At 40.5% G+C, this 21083-nt stretch overlaps 1 protein-coding gene across 2 annotated transcripts in view; it reads left to right on the top strand.

Moving 5' to 3' along the window:
• Nucleotides 1-9342: 9342 nt before the first annotated feature.
• prrt4b (proline rich transmembrane protein 4b) overlaps nucleotides 9343-21083 on the top strand; it is a 22738-nt gene continuing 10997 nt past the window's right edge. Inside the window, exons 1-2 of one of the 2 annotated variants that reach the window (XM_044343929.1) lie at nucleotides 9343-9440; nucleotides 15517-16661. In XM_044343929.1, coding sequence (XP_044199864.1) covers nucleotides 15608-16661 — 1054 coding nt within the window. In that variant the 5' untranslated portion in view covers nucleotides 9343-9440; nucleotides 15517-15607. Of the gene's footprint in view, nucleotides 9445-15516; nucleotides 16662-21083 lie in introns of both variants that reach the window. The other variant, XM_044343928.1, reaches the window with a different exon arrangement.

Below are 21083 nucleotides of genomic sequence, written 5' to 3'. Positions count from 1 at the left end.
CATAGGGTTGAGTATGATGAATATGTCCCTCAGAGCTTTTATGATTGGTATTCATTAGTTGGGAAAGTGGTAGATATAGCACACAGTTTCAACCTCAGAGAGATTATTGTTACATGTAATAATTTTGCTTCATATGGTATATTCCAGGACTGTGTTATGATGCTACACCCTCCCCCCATCCCCATTTTTTAGCCCTTGTTCCTCTATTTCAGTTCTTCATTTCATTTTATATTTATTCATCAGGACAACTTTAGTAAACTGCCCACAGAACGGTCTAAATTTGTGCTCCTGAGATGCTAACGTCAGTTGTTTTAGATAGCTGAAAAAAAAACTACTTTTAACCATGAAACTCCATTTTAGCAGCACTGCAAATATCCTGATGTGATTGTCTGCATTTAGACAGCTCAGTGGGAAACAAGAAACGCAATATCTTCAACCAAACCAGTCAGCTGCCAGAGAAATACAAGGTAAATGTTTCAAGAGAGCTTATGAATTTTATCCTGATTTATGAGATATTTGTGGTTTTAAAACACAAAAATGTCTTTCCTGCCACATTTATTAATTCAACTTAGTGTAGCTGGCATGCTGTAAAAGTGAGCAGCGGTTGTCATGACAGTGCTCTGTGTAGGTGACCGCCACACTTTCCACTCTTTCACATACAGGCAGCAAAGGCAGGTTTAGGTCATCACATTTCTCTCTCTTTTTTTCCCTTCTTCCCCTGGATCTATTTTCCGCAGTCATTTGCACTTCCCCCCACCAACAAACACACGTGCACATGACCATACACACACATACACACACTGTACTTCTACTGCATTCTTGACATAATGCATTGCCCAGACCCTTCCCCTAACCTAAACCTTATTCTAACTTTAACCCCTAAAAACCAACCCTCAAACAGCTCAAACAGCTCATTGAAGGTCATGACCGGCCGAAATGTCCTCACTTTCCCAAAGAAGTACTCACTCCCACTACAACTCAAATTGGTCCTCATAAAGATAGACACACAAGTACACACACACACACACACACACACACACACACACACACACACACACACACACACACACACATTACCTTGTATTTTCCAGCACTGCTGTTCCAAAATTTGACCTTCTACATGAAAGCTGCAGTAAGTTAGTTTAATGTCAGCATTTATTTTTGGGTTTGTTAGAGAGTTTACATGCACAATAGTATCCTAGTTATGATCCTGTTTTCGGTATCCTGGTTATAAACATTATATTTTTGTATCTTGAGCATGTACACATGGAGCTGAAAAAAAAAAAACAGATTCCTCACCTGGTGGTGAGAGTGTATGTTTATTCCTCTGGTTTGCTCCTGTGTGCATACGAGTGTGTGTGAGTGTCAGAGAAAGAGGCTGAGATTGCCTTTGCCTGACTCAGCATGATCACTTTCAGACTCAGTCAGGCAGAAAAATGTTTGAGTCCCACAAAAACATAACCCTCGCCCCCTAGGCCATGTGCCTCTGGTACCCTCAACACTACACGCCACCCTTTATTCACATCTTACGTCACCCTCTTCATCACCCCCGTTGTCACCCCCCTCGTCCCTGCTGGTTTTCCATACATTCTCCTCATCAAAACCCTACTTTCCTCCCAGCAAAAGAAAGCCTCCATCACTCTTTCTGACCACCCCCCACCCTTATAAACCGACAAGGCCCTCTCACCCGTCTTCCCCTCTCAGCACTTCAGACCACCCCCATACTGCTGCTACACAATCCCCGGGCCTTTCCTTTTTGCATTGTTTCTCCATGGCCCCTATTGTCAGAGCAAAGAGAGAAAGATGGGAGGAAGGGGAGGTGGAGAAGAAAAAGAGGGGAGGAGGGGAGAGAGGGAGAATGTGCCCTCTCTGTTCCCTGGGCATGTGGAGTCCACCCACATCAGGGTGTGGAAATTCCATTGCAGCTTCCTGCTTTTTCTCCCAGTCTTTCACCATTACTCCTCTCATCTCTGTCATGCTTTCTGCTGGCATCATGTGCCTCTCTTCATGCATAGGATGAAATTACACCAAGCATGTCTGAGGCATTAAAACTCTATAAGATTTAATGATTTACTTAAACTTCTTTGTATGAGCAGGTAACAACGATGCCCTTTGATGCTAAATGACCCCAATGAAACCGTTTAAAATGCAGGTATTGGTGCTTTTTAACGCCAATGTTGGTGTTATGAATGAGAATTTATTCATATACAACTACAGGAAACATGCTGAAATTTGCAGTTTTATGGCTATTCATGCTTGGAAGGTGTAACAAATTATAATGAACCAAGAGCAAAACAGTCTTGAATGGTGCTTTTATCCATCAGTTTTTTTTTTCATGTGTTCTTCAATGGTATGAACACCTGGTAAATGGCACAACTCCATCATGTTCAGCTTAAGTCATAAATTAAAATATATGAGCTTGCCGGATTAATGTCCAAGGTCATGAGTCCATGTGACTTGAAGTCTTGCTTTGCTAGAAAACTGCGGCGTGAACCTAGATGAACTAAATAAAAACTGAGCAGGTAAGCTTTTCCATAAAGATTGTAAATGTGATTGTTAGTTACCTGCATTAACTGATTTTTTTGGCCACTTGGGAGCAACATAACAAGCAGTAAACTCAATATTGACATGCTACAAATTTATAAAGTTGAAATGACAAACATATTAGCAATTTCACACGTATGTACAGCTAACACATAGCAATTAGCATTGATTTGGAATCATGTTTCCGGCCACCTAGTGAATCTAACACTCTCCTTTTAGCTCTGGTTTGGTCTCCACCAACTCCTGTTGGCAATAACTTGCTCTTTAGCCACTAAATGGTCCACTACGTTCAACAGATAGCTGTTAACTTTTTCTGTCCACTCCATGGTGCTGGGATGGTAGTGAACAGAGAATTTACCAGCACTTTTACAATGAAAAAAACAACAGCTGGAAACAAGGTTGATGACTGCAGTAGGGACTGAACCAAAGTGGTATACAGACATATAAAACCACAACAATGAGGTAAAAGTTGCTAAAATGTGCTGTAGAGCTAAAGAGGACTGCAAAGATGGGTGATAATTCTCTATGGGTTTGTCACATTATATACAGTCATCTGATTCATTGTTGATATAAAAATATTGATAAGCTTTAAGCATAACAATATAATATTACGCAGAAACAAGGACGCAACATTAAGCTTGACACAACATTGAGCATGGTCATCTACCATTTCTTTATCTTTCTGCCTTCCATCACTCTCCTTCATCTATCCATCCATCTCCTTCCACCTTCCCCCCTTCTTTGTGTGAGGGCTGTGATTTGCATTCATAACGTGCTTAGAGGCCGTCGTAGCTCATGTGTGACACCTGTCGTCTGTGGGAGGAGCTTTTTTTTTTCTATCCCATCAATTTTCCTCATTGGTATGGAAACCACGTTAAATCCCCAGTAGGTGCACCAGGCTGATGTATTAAACATACAGTCATTGATTACAGATGGCATACCTGCATCTCACTGGACCCAAACACATGTCAGTTAGATCCCATCACTGTTTGAAGCCACTAGATGTCATTGTTAATTTAGGTGCGGTTACACTGGCACTGATAATACTTTGATTGGCAGGGAGGTAACAGATTACATTTTATTACAGGACCAAAATGCACTGATCGACATTTTACCCACTGTTGCTAATCAGCATTACATTGGATGGATTTCAATACTTCTGCTCAATGATACATTATCAATTAACTCTCACAGTTGAAGCAAATCTAACCATGGGTAAATCTCAATACAAACAAAATGGATGATGATTGGATCAAAGCTTTTTAGGACTATGGTAAGTGGTCATAGCATGAACGTGATAATACACTAATAATATGTTCGAATATATAAATTAATGGACATAGTAGAGGGATTATCCTTCTTCACGTTGTGGCATTCTTTGCCTTTGCCTCGTTTGTTACTTTTGGATGTCAGGACACCTTGTTGCGTATTATCACTTACTTAAAGCTGCACTAATTTATATTTTTGTCGTGTAATAATGTGTCAGACTATGGCTATGTGTGAGTGAAAGGTGTCGCTCATGAAGACGAACCACAAAGAATAATCTCCCCATGCTGCAGTTCCCCTCAGCTCTTCCCAGTGTTTTAGCATATTTCTGCTCATTGTTTTCATTTTACAGCCTGAAACTTAACTGTCATTGTTCATTCTCACTGCTATCATCGCTGTCATTTCCTGATACAGCAGGCAGCTATTTTCAGCAAAACAAAACTCTCTGATTAACTCACTCTACACTACTTGCTCTCCACCAAACGGCACACAGACAAAGTTAGCGACTAGTTGGTGAACAGAGTGGAGCATTTAGCAGCTAGAGAGCAAGATTCTTCCCACAGGAGTTGGTGGAGAGCTAAAGAGAGAGTGAATATTGTAAACTGGCAAGTGTTTGCTTACACATTCACCATATCAGTGTGTAATGGTGATAATACAGTATGTCAATGTTGTGTTGACAGCTTGTTGTGCAAGAGTCCAAAAACATGAAAAAATGGAGGTTTAAAGTGTGTTCAGACTAAACACAGACTGACTAATTTCAAGTGAGTTGACAATTTTCGTCACGTTGAGTCTTGATGGATTGTTAAACTGCGCACTCATCACAAAGACTCCATAAAAGGCTCATACTGTAGTACTGTGTGTACTCTGTTGTGAGAGCAAAGTGAGGTTTATTTATATCAGTGGTCTTTCTGTGTATCTCTCAAGTAAATGCAGATGGTTTGTCAACCAAGGTCATCTCTGATCCTCATCTAACAGCCCTAATCAGCCATATCGAATCTGCAGGGAAAGCTGTCTGAGCACGCATTCACAAAAACACGCGCATTACACACACACACACACATATATACACTCTTCATTGAGCTTACACATACCAGAAGCAGTTGCATGAGACTTGCAACAGAGACAGAGATGTTGTGTTGCATGTTAAGAGTTACTAAGTCTGTATTGGATTTTTCCTACAGTCAGATTGTCGTTATGGATTTTTTTAAAGGTCATATTTACACGATGACTGCTGCTGTTCCATATATTAAGACCTTGAATAATGACATGCCCCTCTTGGTTTTTGGTGAATTGTAGCCTATAGTATGTAAACATGAAACATCATTATCAAATATTCATAGATGTTAGCATATGGTTGCAGAAAGGCACGCAAGTCACACTCTAAAAATAAAGGCACGACTCATACTCATATAAACATGTTTCTCATAATCAAAGCAAAATTATACCTTTAGTCCAATCATTTTGTAAGAGCAAGACTAATCTGTTGTAGATAATGTTTTTGGGAACTATGGGGTCTTGACCTCACTATAAAAAGCATGGGAAGGATCCATACAGCTGGCAGAGTCAATAAACTATTCATAGTGTCCTTTGTTTTTTTACTAGACAAAGAGACTTTCTTTGATCGTCACAATCTGCTATTGTCTGGCACTTTCCGTGTGCTGGAGCTAGTGGACTGTACAAGGAGAGGACATCACTATGAAGTCACACACACACACATGCACACACACACACATACACATACACTGAATTCTTGGTGTTCTCTGGGGGACGCCCATCTGCTCCACAGTGTCCTCAAGACACCAACCAGACCTGTGAAAGCACAAAACGTCCCTTTAACACACTGAAGTCCCCCGCCATTAGTCACACTGATAACGCAGTAATGCAGTATGTGTAAAGGTGCATGATACAGAGGTTATCTTAAATTAGAAGTGGACAAAATGTTTTCAGTAGTCCAGCAGGATACTGGACAGTTAAAATAAGCTGGAGTTGTGTGAGCCTGATAAATGCACAGTGGAAACAAATAATTAACAGATGCAACTAACTATTATTTTTTATCTGACAATTATTTTCTCTATAACTATTTAATTGTTTTGTCTACAAAATGTCAGAAAATAGTGAAAAATCTCAATATCCTAGATCTCAAGGTGACGTCTTCAAATGTCTTGTTTTTTCCAACCAACAGTCTAATATTCACTTTACTATCATATAAAATAAAAGATAAAAGCAGCAAATGTTCACATTTTTGCTTGAAATATTACTCAAACAATTAATAAATTATCAAAATTTATCAATCAACAGATACTGTTGACTTTCTGTCAATCATTTTATGGATTAACTGATTTACTGCTTTAGCTCTAATTTCCATGTAATTATATTTGGGGCTGTATCTTTATTTGTTTCTAGGAAACATTTGAGAAGATATCTGACACATTTGAAAAGAAATGTATTTGTTCAGATCATGATCATTCAATTTTTACGATGTTTAATATTAAACTTTTGCTCAGTCTCTGCCCTCAGTTATGTCTTATGTTTGTATTACTGCAAAAGCAAAATGAGAAACGACAGGAACACAAGAACAGTTTAACGACATGAATAAATAAAGACTGAGCTCAGAGAAGACTGAAGATCTGTAATCAGAGCGTACACACCCGTCTGTTGTTAAATCTGCCTCCTCAGGCGCAGTTTAAAGATCATCTCACTCTGTCATAACTTCATAATACTGAAAATTTTAGGTCTGCGCTGCTTCCAAATGGGGACTTTTTTTTTACCCATCATATAATTCATAGCTCTTAGGCAAAGCTTACATGCTGGCAAGGAGAGCTTGTGTCTACAGTTATTAAAAAAATGATTGGATGTCGTGAAATCAGGCTTTTAACAAACTCGTAACAATATCTATTGTCTCTTATTTTAACATAACACTGTAGATTCTGGGACCAAAACCTTCAAAGACTGAGCTTGTTCCTTCTCCAACTCAGTTTAGTATGACAGAATCATTCTTTGTCAACCCCTTAGACGTTGCAGTATTAGCATATTGATGTGCATTTCTGGTGTTGAGGATATACATCTTTAGACACTATGTCCAATCTAAAATCCAATTATTCTGTGTAAAATCATGACAATACATTGAATTCTAAGTAGAAGAAGAAGGCTTGCAGCCCTGTTATTACAACACCAGCAAGGAAACTAGTCTTTTATCTCACAAGGGTAAAAGTAAAGGTGGTAAGAATAGCAAGGAGAGTCAAGGTCAAATATGTTATTAAGACTGTCTTGCCAGTGCCGGCGGGACTGAGCCGAGCTGGGGAGGGGGCTTCATCACAGGCAGGAACGCTCAGTGCACCATTCAGGAAATTATGTTTCTTTAGGCTGGGAGGTCACTGATTGTTTCTATATTTAGGAAATTCCTGGGGATCATAAAGGCAAAGGATCTGGGGAATATTGTGCCAAAGTTGGTTCACAACAGCAAACATCCTCTGACTGGACACAGCAGATTTCATCAGAGATAAGTGAGGGAAAGCTGATTGACAAAATAATGCTTAAAACTGTGTTAAAGGTGCGCCTCTCGAACCTCATGTACACTTTGGGATGCCGTGAGTTATTGTGTGCATGGGTGGGGTGGGATGAAAAGTAATTACACAGATGGTTTAAAGGATAATTCTAGTTTATTACAACTTGGATCTTATTTTTGTCATTTTGGCAATTTTTTGAGAGCTGGGAAACCTGCAACATCACGAAAACAAAGAAAAGTTTAACAGAGAAAGTATTACCAGAATTGTATGTTGTAAACATCCGTCACAGTTTAACTTCCAACTTCCAGATTCCACTTTGTGGTGGTTGAAATATTCTTGTTTACAACCTGCCCGTTTCTCTTATTCCTTGTGTTTTTTTAGCTTGTCAGACTTTGTTGCGGAGATGTCACCATGTTCCCAGATGAGACTGTTCTGTCGGTAACAGTCGTTGCAGCAAATACCTCAAAACAACATTCGTTAACGTTCAAGTGGCAAAGCCTTCTAGCGTCAGTAGCAGTAATGAGTCTTGTCTTTCAGGAACAAAGAAGTTAATTGTGTGATGTCGGTGTAGAGCTACAAAGTCTGCACTAGTTGGTTTCTTTTAACCATGACCACAAACGTTCCTTAACCAAGTAATTTTTGTGCCTAAACCATAGACTATATAAAGATGGACTTGGCGAGGTGTAATGTCAGCCATTGGTTTGAATTGGAGCCAGTTTGAAGCCTAGAGTTGATTTTTTCCTTTTGGAGCCAATACCTTCCAAATAAGGAGTGCGGGGTGTTGCCTTTCACACTCCGGAAACACGCCCTGCTACCTTGGACCAAAGCTAACGCTAGCTTACTGGGAACACTGACCTGTACTTTAGCTAAATTGTGCTAACATGGCAGGTGTCATAATCAAGTAATATTAAACTTACTGAAATATTGCGACAATTGTCCAACTCAGTGTGAGTCCCGGAGCTGCGGAGCAAATTGTCAATCACAGCTGTCAATCAGTGGCCGCACTTCAGACATCAAAGCTACTATAAGTCTTCAAATCTTATTAACGGAGCAATAATTTCCAAAATGACCACCAACACACTTATTAGAGGGCCCAAATAGAGACCACAGAGATAGAGACCATTTAGAGACCATAATGACTCGTTGAAAAAAATGATCGACTTAGTATTTCTAGAGAGAAATTGCTGTTTCTGAATGGGAGTCATTTGGAGCCAGGGATTTCTGGGGGCAGCATCTAGTGGCTGTCAGTGATATTGCACTTTAATGTAATTCCACACTGGCCTCAGCCTCAAGCCATGGTAGTTGCCGCTCAGCCGTGGTAGTTGGCCTAAAACATAAAACATACTAAACCGATAGGGTTGTCAGATCAGGAAATTCTCATATGTGGTTTTCTGGAAGTTAATTACAAAGAAGGCATTTTATTGTTAAATTAGGAGGACTTGTTCTATGAGATCTCAACAATTACTTTGGTGGGTGCAATGTTATCATAACTAATAGAAATGGTGACCAAAATTACAAAAAATGAGCCCAAAATTGTAATGAACCCCAATTATCCTTTAAAGCTTGACATAATATGAACATAAGTTTTGCCTCTATTGGGTGGTGGGTGAGTCAACATTAGCATAACATTAGTCATTCTCTGTCTAAATATAGTGCTTGAAAACAGCTCCATTCAAATTTGACCAGCTTTCTGCTTGTGTATGTCTGCACATACAGGTGTTATAAAGCTGTGCATGTAATTTTCAGCATGTGTGTTTGCATAGTCTGCCCAACTCTGCTTCCCAGTGTCCGCGGCGCTGGGTGATCTCCGCTAATGAACAATTTGCTCAGTGAGGTGTGACCACAGGCATTGTGATGGGAGCCACACAGTGGACTACTGATGCAGTGAGCGAGAGAGATAGGGAAAAACAGAGGGAGAGAGAGAGAGAGAGAGAGAGAGAGGGAGAGAGAGAGAGAGGGAGAGAGAGAGAGAGAGGGAGGAAGAGAGAGCGTAGAGTGAGGGAGGGAGACTGGAACTCAATTCCACACAGACGAACCTACACTGGCTCAGAAAGACAGTCTCTCCTGCAGCACACACACTCACACACCGCCGGCTGTGGATTCTCCATCTTATTCCTCACATCTGTAGGTAAGCAGCTGACATGTTTTCATCTGCCTGTACACATTTCTCTACCTTTCTCCCTGTCTCTCTACATGTGTGTTTTAATCATTAGGTCTATATCATGGAATAGGGATGTGTGGGTCTGACTCCCATATGCATGCTGTGACACGCTGAGACAGGCACTCTAGATGTAGCTATAGGTAAACACACGCATGCACACACACACACACACACACACACACACACACACACACACACACACACATATATACTGTATTCCCTTCCTACTAACACATGTAAGAGGGCTTGTGGTTGATCTGGGTGCAGTGATACTAATTACAATCAGGCTTAAAGAGATCAGAGGGAATCATTCAGGGGTAAATCTATAGGCAAACATCAATGTGTATATGTTGGTGGGTGTGTTTTGTGTGTTTGTCAGTGTGTCATCTGAGTACAGCTAAGTATCTATGACCATGTACGAATGTTATGAATATCTGGTTTAGATTAGCTATGTTATACATGTCTACTGCAGAGGGATGTACAGAATTATGCATGCATGCCTGTTTAAGCAGATGCAAACATGGATTGGGTTGTGTGTGTGAGTGTGTGTGACTAGGCATTTGCATGTGTGTGCAACACACTCCTAAAAGCAGAACAGCGGAGTCCAATAGGTGCTCAAATCCAAGGGATTAGCGAGACGTCTTTGGCTTCAGCTGTCACCATGGCAAAGGCAGCCGGTGGAACGCCTGTGTTCGAGAGCGTCCTTTATAATCGTCAGGTTCACTGCATTCATCAGCTCTGGAGGCTAACACAAGCATTAGCCCGGCACAATTAATGTCACTCTCAAGGATGTAGAATATGTTTCACGAGTGGTCAAAGTGGGGTAGTAAAGAGGTGGAGAAAAAGAGGCATGGAAGATGTTTGTGGAACCAAACAAATTTGAGAAATAAGAAAATTGACATCTGCAGAAATCAACAGGATTTTTCAGGAAAAAAAAAAAACACAACTCCAGAGGCTGTTACTACTAACTTGAAAGTCAAAGAGAAATTCTGCATGGGGACATTGGAATTGTAAGATTGCATCACCAGAGGAAACACCACAGATTAGAATAGCTTGGCATTAATCTTGTTTGTAAATAGCACGCTGAATGCTGCTGGGTTGTAATGCAGGATAGTACGTAACCTGTTGGAGTCCTGCCTGTGATGCTGCTCTTGTGGACACATGACCAGGGCATTTGGTTATTCTCGGACATGAGAGCTGCTCTCATTATGGTCAATAATGCCCAGGAACTATCGACCTGCAGCTGGCCATACCATTTCTATCTGTTTCACAGACTTGTACAAGCTATGTCACAGCTCACAATTTAGCTACGGGATGTAAAACAGTTATGAGGATCAGCTTGAAATTGGTCTGTGACAGAGGTTGCATGTAGTGATGAAATCCCAGAGAACTAGTTTCACTCAGCTCTATGGAGCTTTATTGCTTCTTTGAGCTCACTGTTTTGGTTTAACTCTCCTGTTTTGGTTCAGTCAGAGTGATGTGAGAACATTTACCACCTTACCAAGAATAATCATACACACTCAGATTTTAGTTTTAATTTGTGTCGTTCTTAATATGCATCTTAACTAGATGACTGAAGATAACTGAAGATAATTTGCTATGACCATTAATGACACCAACATTGATTGATAGATAGACAGACGTTAAGTGCTCTAACACTTTATAAAGCCCTTCGAATGTGCTGCTTTACGCAGAATAAATCCCTGCTGGCTTAAAGCGGCCAGTCAGATTGAATCTGTGCAGTATTGACATCCCCCTTGTAGCGTCAAAGTCAGGGGAGGACAGCAGGAAAAAGCCATAAGTTGACTCCTTAGATGGGAGATAGAGGCTATGATGTTAAAGAGCTGCGATCGAAAATACAAGCCTTCAGCAGCACGTGGGAGGATGCACATGTAAATACACACTCAGATACAAGTGCACCTACATATAACCATGGAAATATAGCAGGGTGAAAACTAGTGCTTGTAAATATGCACACCCACACAGCAGAGTCAGAAAAAAAACAACCACTGTGACCCATAACAGTAGCCATTTGCAGGGAGGTAAATTACTCCATTATACCGGACTATGTCATTGATCCTCAGGCCTTGCCGTGCTTATAGCAGGTTTGTTAAAACGTAATGACATTGGAGACAGTCAATTTGTCTCCATTTGTGACACCCCTTGGTGTAGAGCCTCTCCATTTCAATCACTCAGGAAGGATACACACCTCTAATTCAGTCACCACATTTCTCTTTCACTTCTCCTTTTACAGCTTTCTTTTATCTTCCCCTCTCCTTACGTTCATTATTAAAATACTGTACTTCTCTCTTCATCTTTCTCTCTCAAACGCTTTACTACAGTGGCCTTATTATTAGCACCAAAGTGATCACAGAGGGGCCTGTAAAGCTGTGATGCTGCTATCAGATTAATTTAGAATAGAGAAATTTCCATAGAGAAATACAGTACAGCAGGTTGAAAGCCGATTGAGATCAAGATGGCTGACGGTCCTGACAGAAGAGAGGAGAGAGTGGGGACACACACACACAGAGACCAATCTGAAAGACAGGAGTCTGTTTACAGAGTTAATAAAAGAGGCTCTGGCAACAAACTAAGATGGGCATTAGGCAGACTGCCTCAGAGTTTACTCTCCCGGACTAAGAATGCCACAACTGCATGTCAATATGGTGCCTCTCTCCCTTTACTTTACTGCCCTTGTCTTTTGCTCTCTGCCCTTCTTTTCTGCCTCTCTTTCTTTGTCTTTGTCAGGAGCAGTGAGACAAAACGCCAGCAAAATAATAGAGGGGACTTATAAATTCCCCACACACACTTTTTATAGTTCCTTTCCACTTGCTCTGCTGCCTGTCAAACCAGACAATGCCTTTACTAGCAGGCATGTATTTGATGTGGTGACAAGTGGTGACAAGTTAAAGACCTCTATCTCCAATTATAGTAAAGCACAAGCGGTGCGGTTTTTAGATTGATTGGTGGCTACATGGCTGCTGATCAATTAGTTTGCTTATTTGTTTCAAATTTTTAACTTTTCTACTAATGAAATTGGGTAAGTTCTGGACAGAGTTTATGAGAGTTTGTGATGGCTAAACACTGGTTCTGTATCGCTCAGAAAACTACAACTGTTTTCTTTACATTTAAAGTATTTAAAGCAGCATTTTTATATCATTAAATGGATCACATGACTACTTGTATGTGAAAGGGGTCGTTCGTAGAGATGAACCGCAGAAAACTATAAACCAACTCTGCAGCTCTCTTTATAGCATCTTTTAGTTCACTGTTTTGGTTTTACAGCTCGTGACTCAACTGTTTCATCCCTCTCATCTGCATTTTTTTTTTTTTTTTAAACCCTAGCAGGCAGCTGTTTTCCACAGAAACGCTCTAAATACTGACTGTAGGCTAGTTGTCCAGCACCAAACTGCAGACAGACAAAGTTAGCAGCTAGTGGGTGAATATAATAGGGAATTTAACAGTTAAGAGCCATATATATAGCTCAGGAGTTAGTGGAGACCAAAACAGAGCTAAAAGGAGGGTGACTATTAGACTTATATTAAGGTGGCCATAAGCACAACTGCAAATGAATGATAATGTTTAATGTGTAAATAAGCAACTGTTTGCTAACATGTTCCCCATGTCAACATAAAAGTAGATAATGTGCCAGTGTTGTGTTTATGGCTTGATTCTGCTGCCCCTGAGTGGCCAAAAAAAGTCAGTTAATGCAGTAAATATTTAACCAAAATGAAGCAACATCATAGTGTATCGGGAGCTACAATAGGATCTAGGAATATAGCTTATCTTAACTTCGTATATGGAAATAGTTGCATAATAAACTTTTACAAATCCTTCATCAGGGCTTTAAAATTGTAGTCAATTGTAATTTTATGTCCAAGACGGAGCTGCAGTGAATTCTACCTTCACTTTTCTGGAGGTGGAAGACCGAAGACTTAAAACTAAAAACATCTATCTTTAAGAAAACACTCTTGCATGAGTGCCATGCCAAGATGAGTCAGCCATCAACAAAATACCATCTGCTATATTACTTGTGTCAAATCAGACAACGTAGGAATGGAAAGTCTTCTACTTGCCTAGGTAATTGAAAAGAACAGCTTAGTATGCACTCAGTTCTGCACAGAACTGCACACATGGTGATGTTTTCATAATAAGGAAATATTAGAAAGAAAGCCTTAGTGACCCATACCTACAGTACACAAAATCATTCTGATTAAGTGATTCTACGATCAAAGATAAAGGGAAATATCCTATAAAGTAAGCATTTTGAGCTCTACGTGAGTTTCCTTTTACCACACCAGGTGATACTGAGCAAATGTGATACTGTGGGGTAATGTTAGCCAAAATAAATTATACATATTCCCCGCTGTCTAAATAATTGATCAGTTATGCGTCAAATGTACAAAAAGGCAATCAGGAGTTAGAGATAATTTGCCCCAAGCTTAACAACTAATTGAACGCTTCTACAGATAATAAAATGAACTTGATTCCACAGCAAGCCATCTTATACTTTAAAGGCAGCATTAAATAGTTTATTGGCCTTTCTATAAACCTTTAGAAATTGCTGGCAAAATGTCTTGAAGAAGCCAAAAAAGTGTATCTGTGTGGGTGTGTGTACCTGCGACAGAATAGTACATGTGGGCGAACAAGCACCGAATTGCGCTAACATGCAGAGTCAGATTTAAATTAATCTAGAATCATATCTCTGCACGCATGAAATGTGACTGTGAGTGGGTTGGTTGGCGCAAGCTTGAACAAACAGGCATCTAAAAACAACCTCACCTCATTGGAAACTGATTTCGTGCTGTTCAGTCAAAATGCTAAAACGAGGGAGTGTGTGGGAAGCTCTATGTTTGACCCCCCTTCGTAGTGAGTCTTCATATCTCAGCATCTAACTGTGTATCCAGGCTGGTTCTATCCCTCCAGGCAGGCACAGAGGGGGAGATAGCAGGTGAAGTCCCTGCTCTCCTGATCAGTGAGAACAAGACTGAGACTCTTATGGCAGTGGCTGATTGATCTCGTGTGTGTGTGTGCATGAAAGAAAAGAGAAAAGAACTCGAGAGAGTGGAGAGTACTGGTGTGGATTTGAGAAAAAAGTGAGTCGTATATAAACTTGTCAGAGACATGAACAAAGGCTGACAGTGAAGAAAAACAGGGAAATAACATTCATAAAGAGAATGAGAGCATGACAGAGAAGCTGGAGAGAACTTCACTGTGATTGCGGTTTTCTGTGAATATTGGTGTTTTTTTTTGTCACTCTCGCACAAACAGATCTTTCTCCCTCTGCTTTAAAGACAAAATAAATCTGAGATTGAAAGAGAGCAAGGCCAAAGGAGGAGGGGGAGCCAATGGGGGAGTTAAGTACAACTAAAGCATACAGGTTGTTGTTCTCACAGGGGAAATTCCTTTGGTTCCCTAGTCTTTTCACTGAGGCAACAGGCTAGTGACTTTGAACCACTCAGTGCTCCACAAAAGAAAAAGAGGTCCCTCTATTCTTGTGCTGGAAAGCCAGACCCTAATTCTTCACTAACCTCCCCCAACCCTACTCACACACACACAAACACACACTTTATTTCTTGACCACTCCTCGCTGAGTAGAATACATATGCATAGAAGGTTCTTTCCCTAATTGGTCAGTCCGTGTAGCCGCCCAACAACTGTGACACAGTATGCATGTGAGCAACAGCATGACATAAATACTGACCACCACATCTAACAGGACACCACTAATTGTGGGGTGTCCGTAATATTTAAGTTCTTGTTGTGATTTGTGGTGGGTGACATATTTTCAGCTTGCTAACTTTGGCAGTCGCTTGTAATGGGTGGTAAACTTGATTCACTTTACAGTCTGAAAAAAAAAAAAACAGCTGAAAAGCAGGTCACACTCTGAGAAACTGAGGCTTAGCCTTCCAGAAATGTTCGATGAAAAGAAAAATCAACAGATGCGAATCCCACCAAGTTTTTGTCAACTCAAACTTAGTTGTGCAAGAATGGACTGAAAGTGTGTCACTCAGTGTCCTGTGTGTTCTTGTTTTCTAGGCCATTTTGCTGGAAAACCAGCTAAACCCGCCTCAGAGAGCTGAAGAATGGAGAACAACATGTGACCGATTCGTACACCACTGTCGACAGGATGCTTCGCCTCCACCAGACCTTTGCGCTCTGCTTCTGGTGTCTTTTGCTACTTCACAGGCAGGCTCTGGCTGACGAAGAGGCCCTCTGGGGACCGACGCCATCAAGAGAAAATCCACCTGAAAATAAGCAGAGCTCTTACTGGTGGACTCCGTCTCTGCCAAAACTCCCGCCCCTTCCCTCACTGCCATTCCATATCCCCTTTTATTCCTCGGAGAATAACGACAAGACTACTGTGTTGACCACAACCACCGAAGGGCTGACAGAACCAATCGATCACTTGCGAGACCACTCGGGTTCGGGGGAAGGGAGCATTTTTGAAGCCTCTGAACCACCCACCACTTCGACTCAGGGGCTGCTAACCAGTGTAACAAAGATAAGGACAGAATCACTTCCCACAGGGACATCAGATTCTCCACACAGCAGCATAGCGCAGAGCGACAATGATACTCTTGTTTCAGACTCCTACTCTCCCACAAGCAGTTCTATCGGAAACACTGTGTTCACCAACAGTCCCACGAGCACAAGCGCTCCTGAACAAAATGCAACACATACCCACTCACCACAGGGCTCTACACAAGCAGCCAAACCCAGCATGGGTACCACTGCACAACACCTCCCAGAGGAACACACTGATAAAGAGGAAGCGGAAGAATTCTCAGAAAAGATCCCTTCGACAATCGCACCAGAAACTACAGTTCCCACTGCCTTGACGTGGGCAGTGGCGCAAACCACAACAACAAACCCAGGACTGGTGGAGACCACACTGACCAGACACCCTCTAGGACCTGTTACTCCCCCCATGTCCCCACAAACCACATTTGTCACAACACCACAGGACCCCACTGTTAGTTTGAGTACTGAAGCGGCCACAATGGTAAAAATGCACCCCACTCAAAGTGAGACTGACTGGGGCTTCTCTGAGGCCAGGTCGAGGTCCATGGAGGAACAGCTGGGGGTAATCACCACTACCATGGGGATCGATGACGAACTACTGCCAGTATCCATAACAAGCACAACTCAGAGCCAAAAGGTTAACTTCCCAATAACAGAAGGTAAGCAAAAGTTAAACAATCAATAGTGGCTGGATTGACTCAATAGATGTGATCAATCATCTGCAGGCAGGTCTTAAGTGTTCAATAGATGGCTGTCAAAAGACAGACAGTTCAGCTTGATTGATGACATTTCTGACATGGTAAATAGTCAAAGGTCGGACATTTGCAAAAATCCAGATCATGTTGAAACCCTGTCAACACTCATTAAGTACAAGTCTGGAATCAACATTAACATGACTGCATTATGAATTATATGTTGGAATTTATGCATATTTAGCTTGGAGAAAGTATCTTAAAGGTATATTTTTGATTTTTTACTTAGTGGTGGTTTTAAGGCATGTACATTAGCTCTGGCTACTGATCCTGTGGAGAAATTAATCCCAGCAACATGGCATCTTGCAGAAATCCAAGGTAATCCAGGATAGAGCAACCAAAACATGTATAAACAACACACTACAACAGAATGAAACATCTTTCCAATACTTGATTCTCACAGACTATTCAACAAAATAGTTTTATGACACAGTAAGTCTGACAGGAGAATAAAGCATCAGAATTTGTTGTGCAGTCAGTTGTGGGTGGTTGAAACCTTTTTTTGAGTGATGCATTGTTGTTTACTGGTCTCATCCATTCCCTAAATTCATTTTGAATTTCACAATCACCACCAGTGAGTAATTCATAACACCTAATGTAAAAAAAGTCTGAAATATCCCTTTAAGAGTCTGTAACGAGTTTTCAAGCTGCAACTCTACTTCAATATTGCATAAGCCATTACCTCAGTGAATGGAAGGAAAGAGTATTTGATTGAATGCTGCTTAGTGGTGGTTTTGTTCTCCACAGTGCATGAAAAGAGAAAAATGATGAGCTAAAACAGCTACTAGTAGCTGGTGGGTTTCTTAGAGACTTTGATACAACATAGAGGCAATACCTCCTTCCTTCCCTGGCCCATCCCCCAATACTGGTGGCAGTCTGGTGTCTGTATGCTTAATGAGTCTTCAGAAGAAGATCCTCCTCCAAGTACAGACACATTCATCATGTAGGGTCAAAGGCTTGGCCAGAGAATGATGACTTGATTATTCACAGCCAGGGAGGCTCAGCGTCCATCTTATGAAACCTTGATGGTTTGGTGGATACATACATATGGTACTACTGCATGAGTACGACACAATGATATTCTGTTTGTGCATTAGTTTCCATATTTTGATGCTGTCGACACAACAAAAGTATAAATGGAAATTTGCAATCAACATTTATTTTAGTAAATAAATAAATACACAAGCAAGTAGGCTAAAACTATTATTGTAAGGCAATTAATCCCAACATACTAATTATGGTATATAATATGTATATTATTATTACCCCTTTTCTGCAATATATTTGGCATCATATATGATATTTACTGTACTAATGCCAAAGTACAGTACATATTAAATGTTTCTTAATCCAATTATTTTAAAACTTTTATTTAACTTGAAAATTGTGTTGTATATTTTTAGTTGCTTACTACAATAGATTCATAAATTAACACCTTTTTTACATTAGTCACCACCTCTGTTTACTAATATACAAAATCCTCTTAAATCATATTAGCTTTCTCCTATATTATATTTTTCTTATATGAAGTCAGAAATAAATCTCACATTCAGAATTCACACTTTTGGACACAGTCAATGTGTTTCTGCATTTGCCGTGTTGGCGTGCAACCATTCCAGATCTTACCTCTCCCATGCCATGTTTTACGCTGCCTGCGCAGGAACTGGTGTAGTGTTTTGTCTGTGTCACCTGGTGTTGTGTCTACACTTGTTTTCGGTTGTGCACCGTGTGGCGGCATAAAGAGGAGGGGGCTTGGCCCTGGACGGGGAAGGCTGCTGTGGCCTTGTATCAGTATTCCAAGCGCACACTCAGCAAAACCACCACCTCTCCTGTGGGACCATCCGCCCGCCAGTCGCTGTTCATGGATGCTGAACATGCTTCTTGCCATTTAGTCTCCTCCCTCCCCCCTTTTTTGAAATCTTTTTGCCTCTGTACAAACACAAATCCCTGTCATGTTGTGCTATGGACAGACATGTCAGCCATGGCTGCTTTGAAAGATAAAATGTCTTGACAGGGATGAGAGAAGCTTGTGGTTGTCCAAGAAGGATGGAAAGCTAACAGAAAAAAAGTGCATTTATGTACCCTTGAAGTCAGACTAGTGTAGTATTCACCAGAGTCTTGCAGTGTTTAAACAACACCTTGCCAAAGGACACAGGAGGAGACTAATATGAAAATGAGAGCACGGCACCCCTGCATTATCATACATTATCCTAATGTGAATGTTGCATCTGTGTGCTGTAATTTACTTTAAAGCTGCACAGGGTGAATCATTTCACTACTGGAGTTGTGAAACACCTTCACAAATGGGAAATGGCTGGGTTTCCATTGATTTAGAGAAGATTTGCTATGTGCTATTGCCCTTGAGGAGGCTAAGAGGTAAAAAAAACAACAACAAAAAAAAAAAAAAAACAGCAATGCTCTGCATCTGTGTCACATTCTCTACGAAGGGACACTCTGACATCCGATAGCAAGGGCAATTATGAGAGGAGAAAGCAGAAAAAGGAGGGAAAAAAGAACCGGGGTTGAGGATGGTGAGGTATGGGGGTTGAAAATATAGGTTTTCTAAAGCATCCCAGATAGCTGTGGCTGTAATATTTCTTGCAAAAAGCTTTCCTTTATCCTGCACCTTCTTTCCCCTCCTCCCATCTTTTCCATTACTGTATGCTGCACTAATAGACTGTGGTGACACTAGACCCATAACACACTCCATTAATACCTGCAAGGATATATTGTGTCTGTGATAAGCGCTGTACCAAACAGCTAAATTGTAGCCATTGACAGTTTAATTGATTATGGAAATAGTTTTTACGCACACAGTATGTGACATGAATAAATGATGCCCTTGTATAGAATTTAAATGAAAAAAGGACAATAATGCAAAAAAAAAAAGAAGACTGTGATGACTTTAATATTATGATAATCCTCTCATAATGACTCCTTTATCCACTCTGAATCTGTGAGTTTTAAAAAACTGGATGGATTAGGGCAGTTTGTTTTTAAGATTTGACCCACAGCTCTCAGGCTGAATGAACCACAGGAAAAGACCTGACTGATGCAAATCTATAATTATAGAACAATCAGGATTACTCCTGCCCTTTATTCAGACTGCTGTTAAAGCAAGACATAAGAGTATAATGGGGTTCAGAAAATGCCACAAATCCCTTAGTAACCATCTTGAAAATGAGCCAAAACAGGAGCAACGTGATGCAATTTTGTGCAAGTACATTAACTCAAGATGAGGTATCTCAGTCATGATATCCTATTTTAATGCATCTGATTATGAGCACTGCTATTCGTACACTCTGCAACAAACCCACACATGCCTTCTTTCACAAACTCACTCAGGGCTTACGTAGATAAAGCAGAGTGTAATGGACGGCAACATTATCTATGATTTTATCTAGTAGCTGAAGATAATGAGGAGCTTCTGAAACACTCCACATTCTACTACATTTTAATAACATATACCACACCAAAAATGGCCGTCATTGCTATATTTTTACCCACTGTGGGTGATATTTAAAATTCAAATTAGGCTAGATCTCACAATGAAAACTACATTTTCATCCTATGTGCATGTGAAGAAAGGCTGAAGGAAATTATGTATGGACTAATGTATGTACTAATTAAGTAGACACTTAAAATGTGAATTCAGCACTAATGTAGAAGTTGTTCAAGAAGTAAAATGTAGATAGTCCACACACACCTTCTTCTCTCATCCCTTTCTGCTTTTCATTTTGCTCCGTCAGCAGAGTCTGTGTAAATAGCTGGTCATCAGTAATTTTGCTTGTGATGTACTAAAGAGATGAGTCCCACTATTTGGATATGAGTGAGTGAGTGAGTGCATATGTTAATTGTCCTTATGTCTCATTTGTGGCAGATCTCGTTAGCCGTGGTAATTAAATCCAACACTACAGTGTGTCTGAACTGCGTATCTGAGATGCTGCAGTGAAATGATCCGGCTGCGGTTTCCAGTGTCTCCGTCCAAGTCACTCGATACACTTAACAAACAACTTAATTACAACACACTGTGAAACAAAAGCATTGAGAGTTTTAAGTCAGACTCTGTCAGAACTCAACTTTCAGGGTTTTGGGGTTTTGGGATAAAAACAAGTTTTCGCAAAAGCTACTGACTTAAAAAAAAATGCTAAATTTCAAATCCCAGGTTTTCAAACTACACACAGTTCTACCAACTAGTAATCTTTTGTTCAGATAAGGTACATACTTCTCCTTTTTGAATAAAATTACCAATTTGTACACATTCAAAATTTTAAGGTTGTGAGTTCAACTTCAGATGTCAAGTTTTGAACAGTTCTAGCCTGATTATCA

Source organism: Thunnus albacares, chromosome 23 (genome assembly GCF_914725855.1).
Source record: "Thunnus albacares chromosome 23, fThuAlb1.1, whole genome shotgun sequence".
In the NCBI taxonomy this organism is placed as follows: Eukaryota; Metazoa; Chordata; class Actinopteri; order Scombriformes; family Scombridae; genus Thunnus; species Thunnus albacares.
The sequence above is the reverse complement of the archived record's forward strand: the minus strand, read 5'-3'. Positions and strand labels throughout refer to the sequence as shown.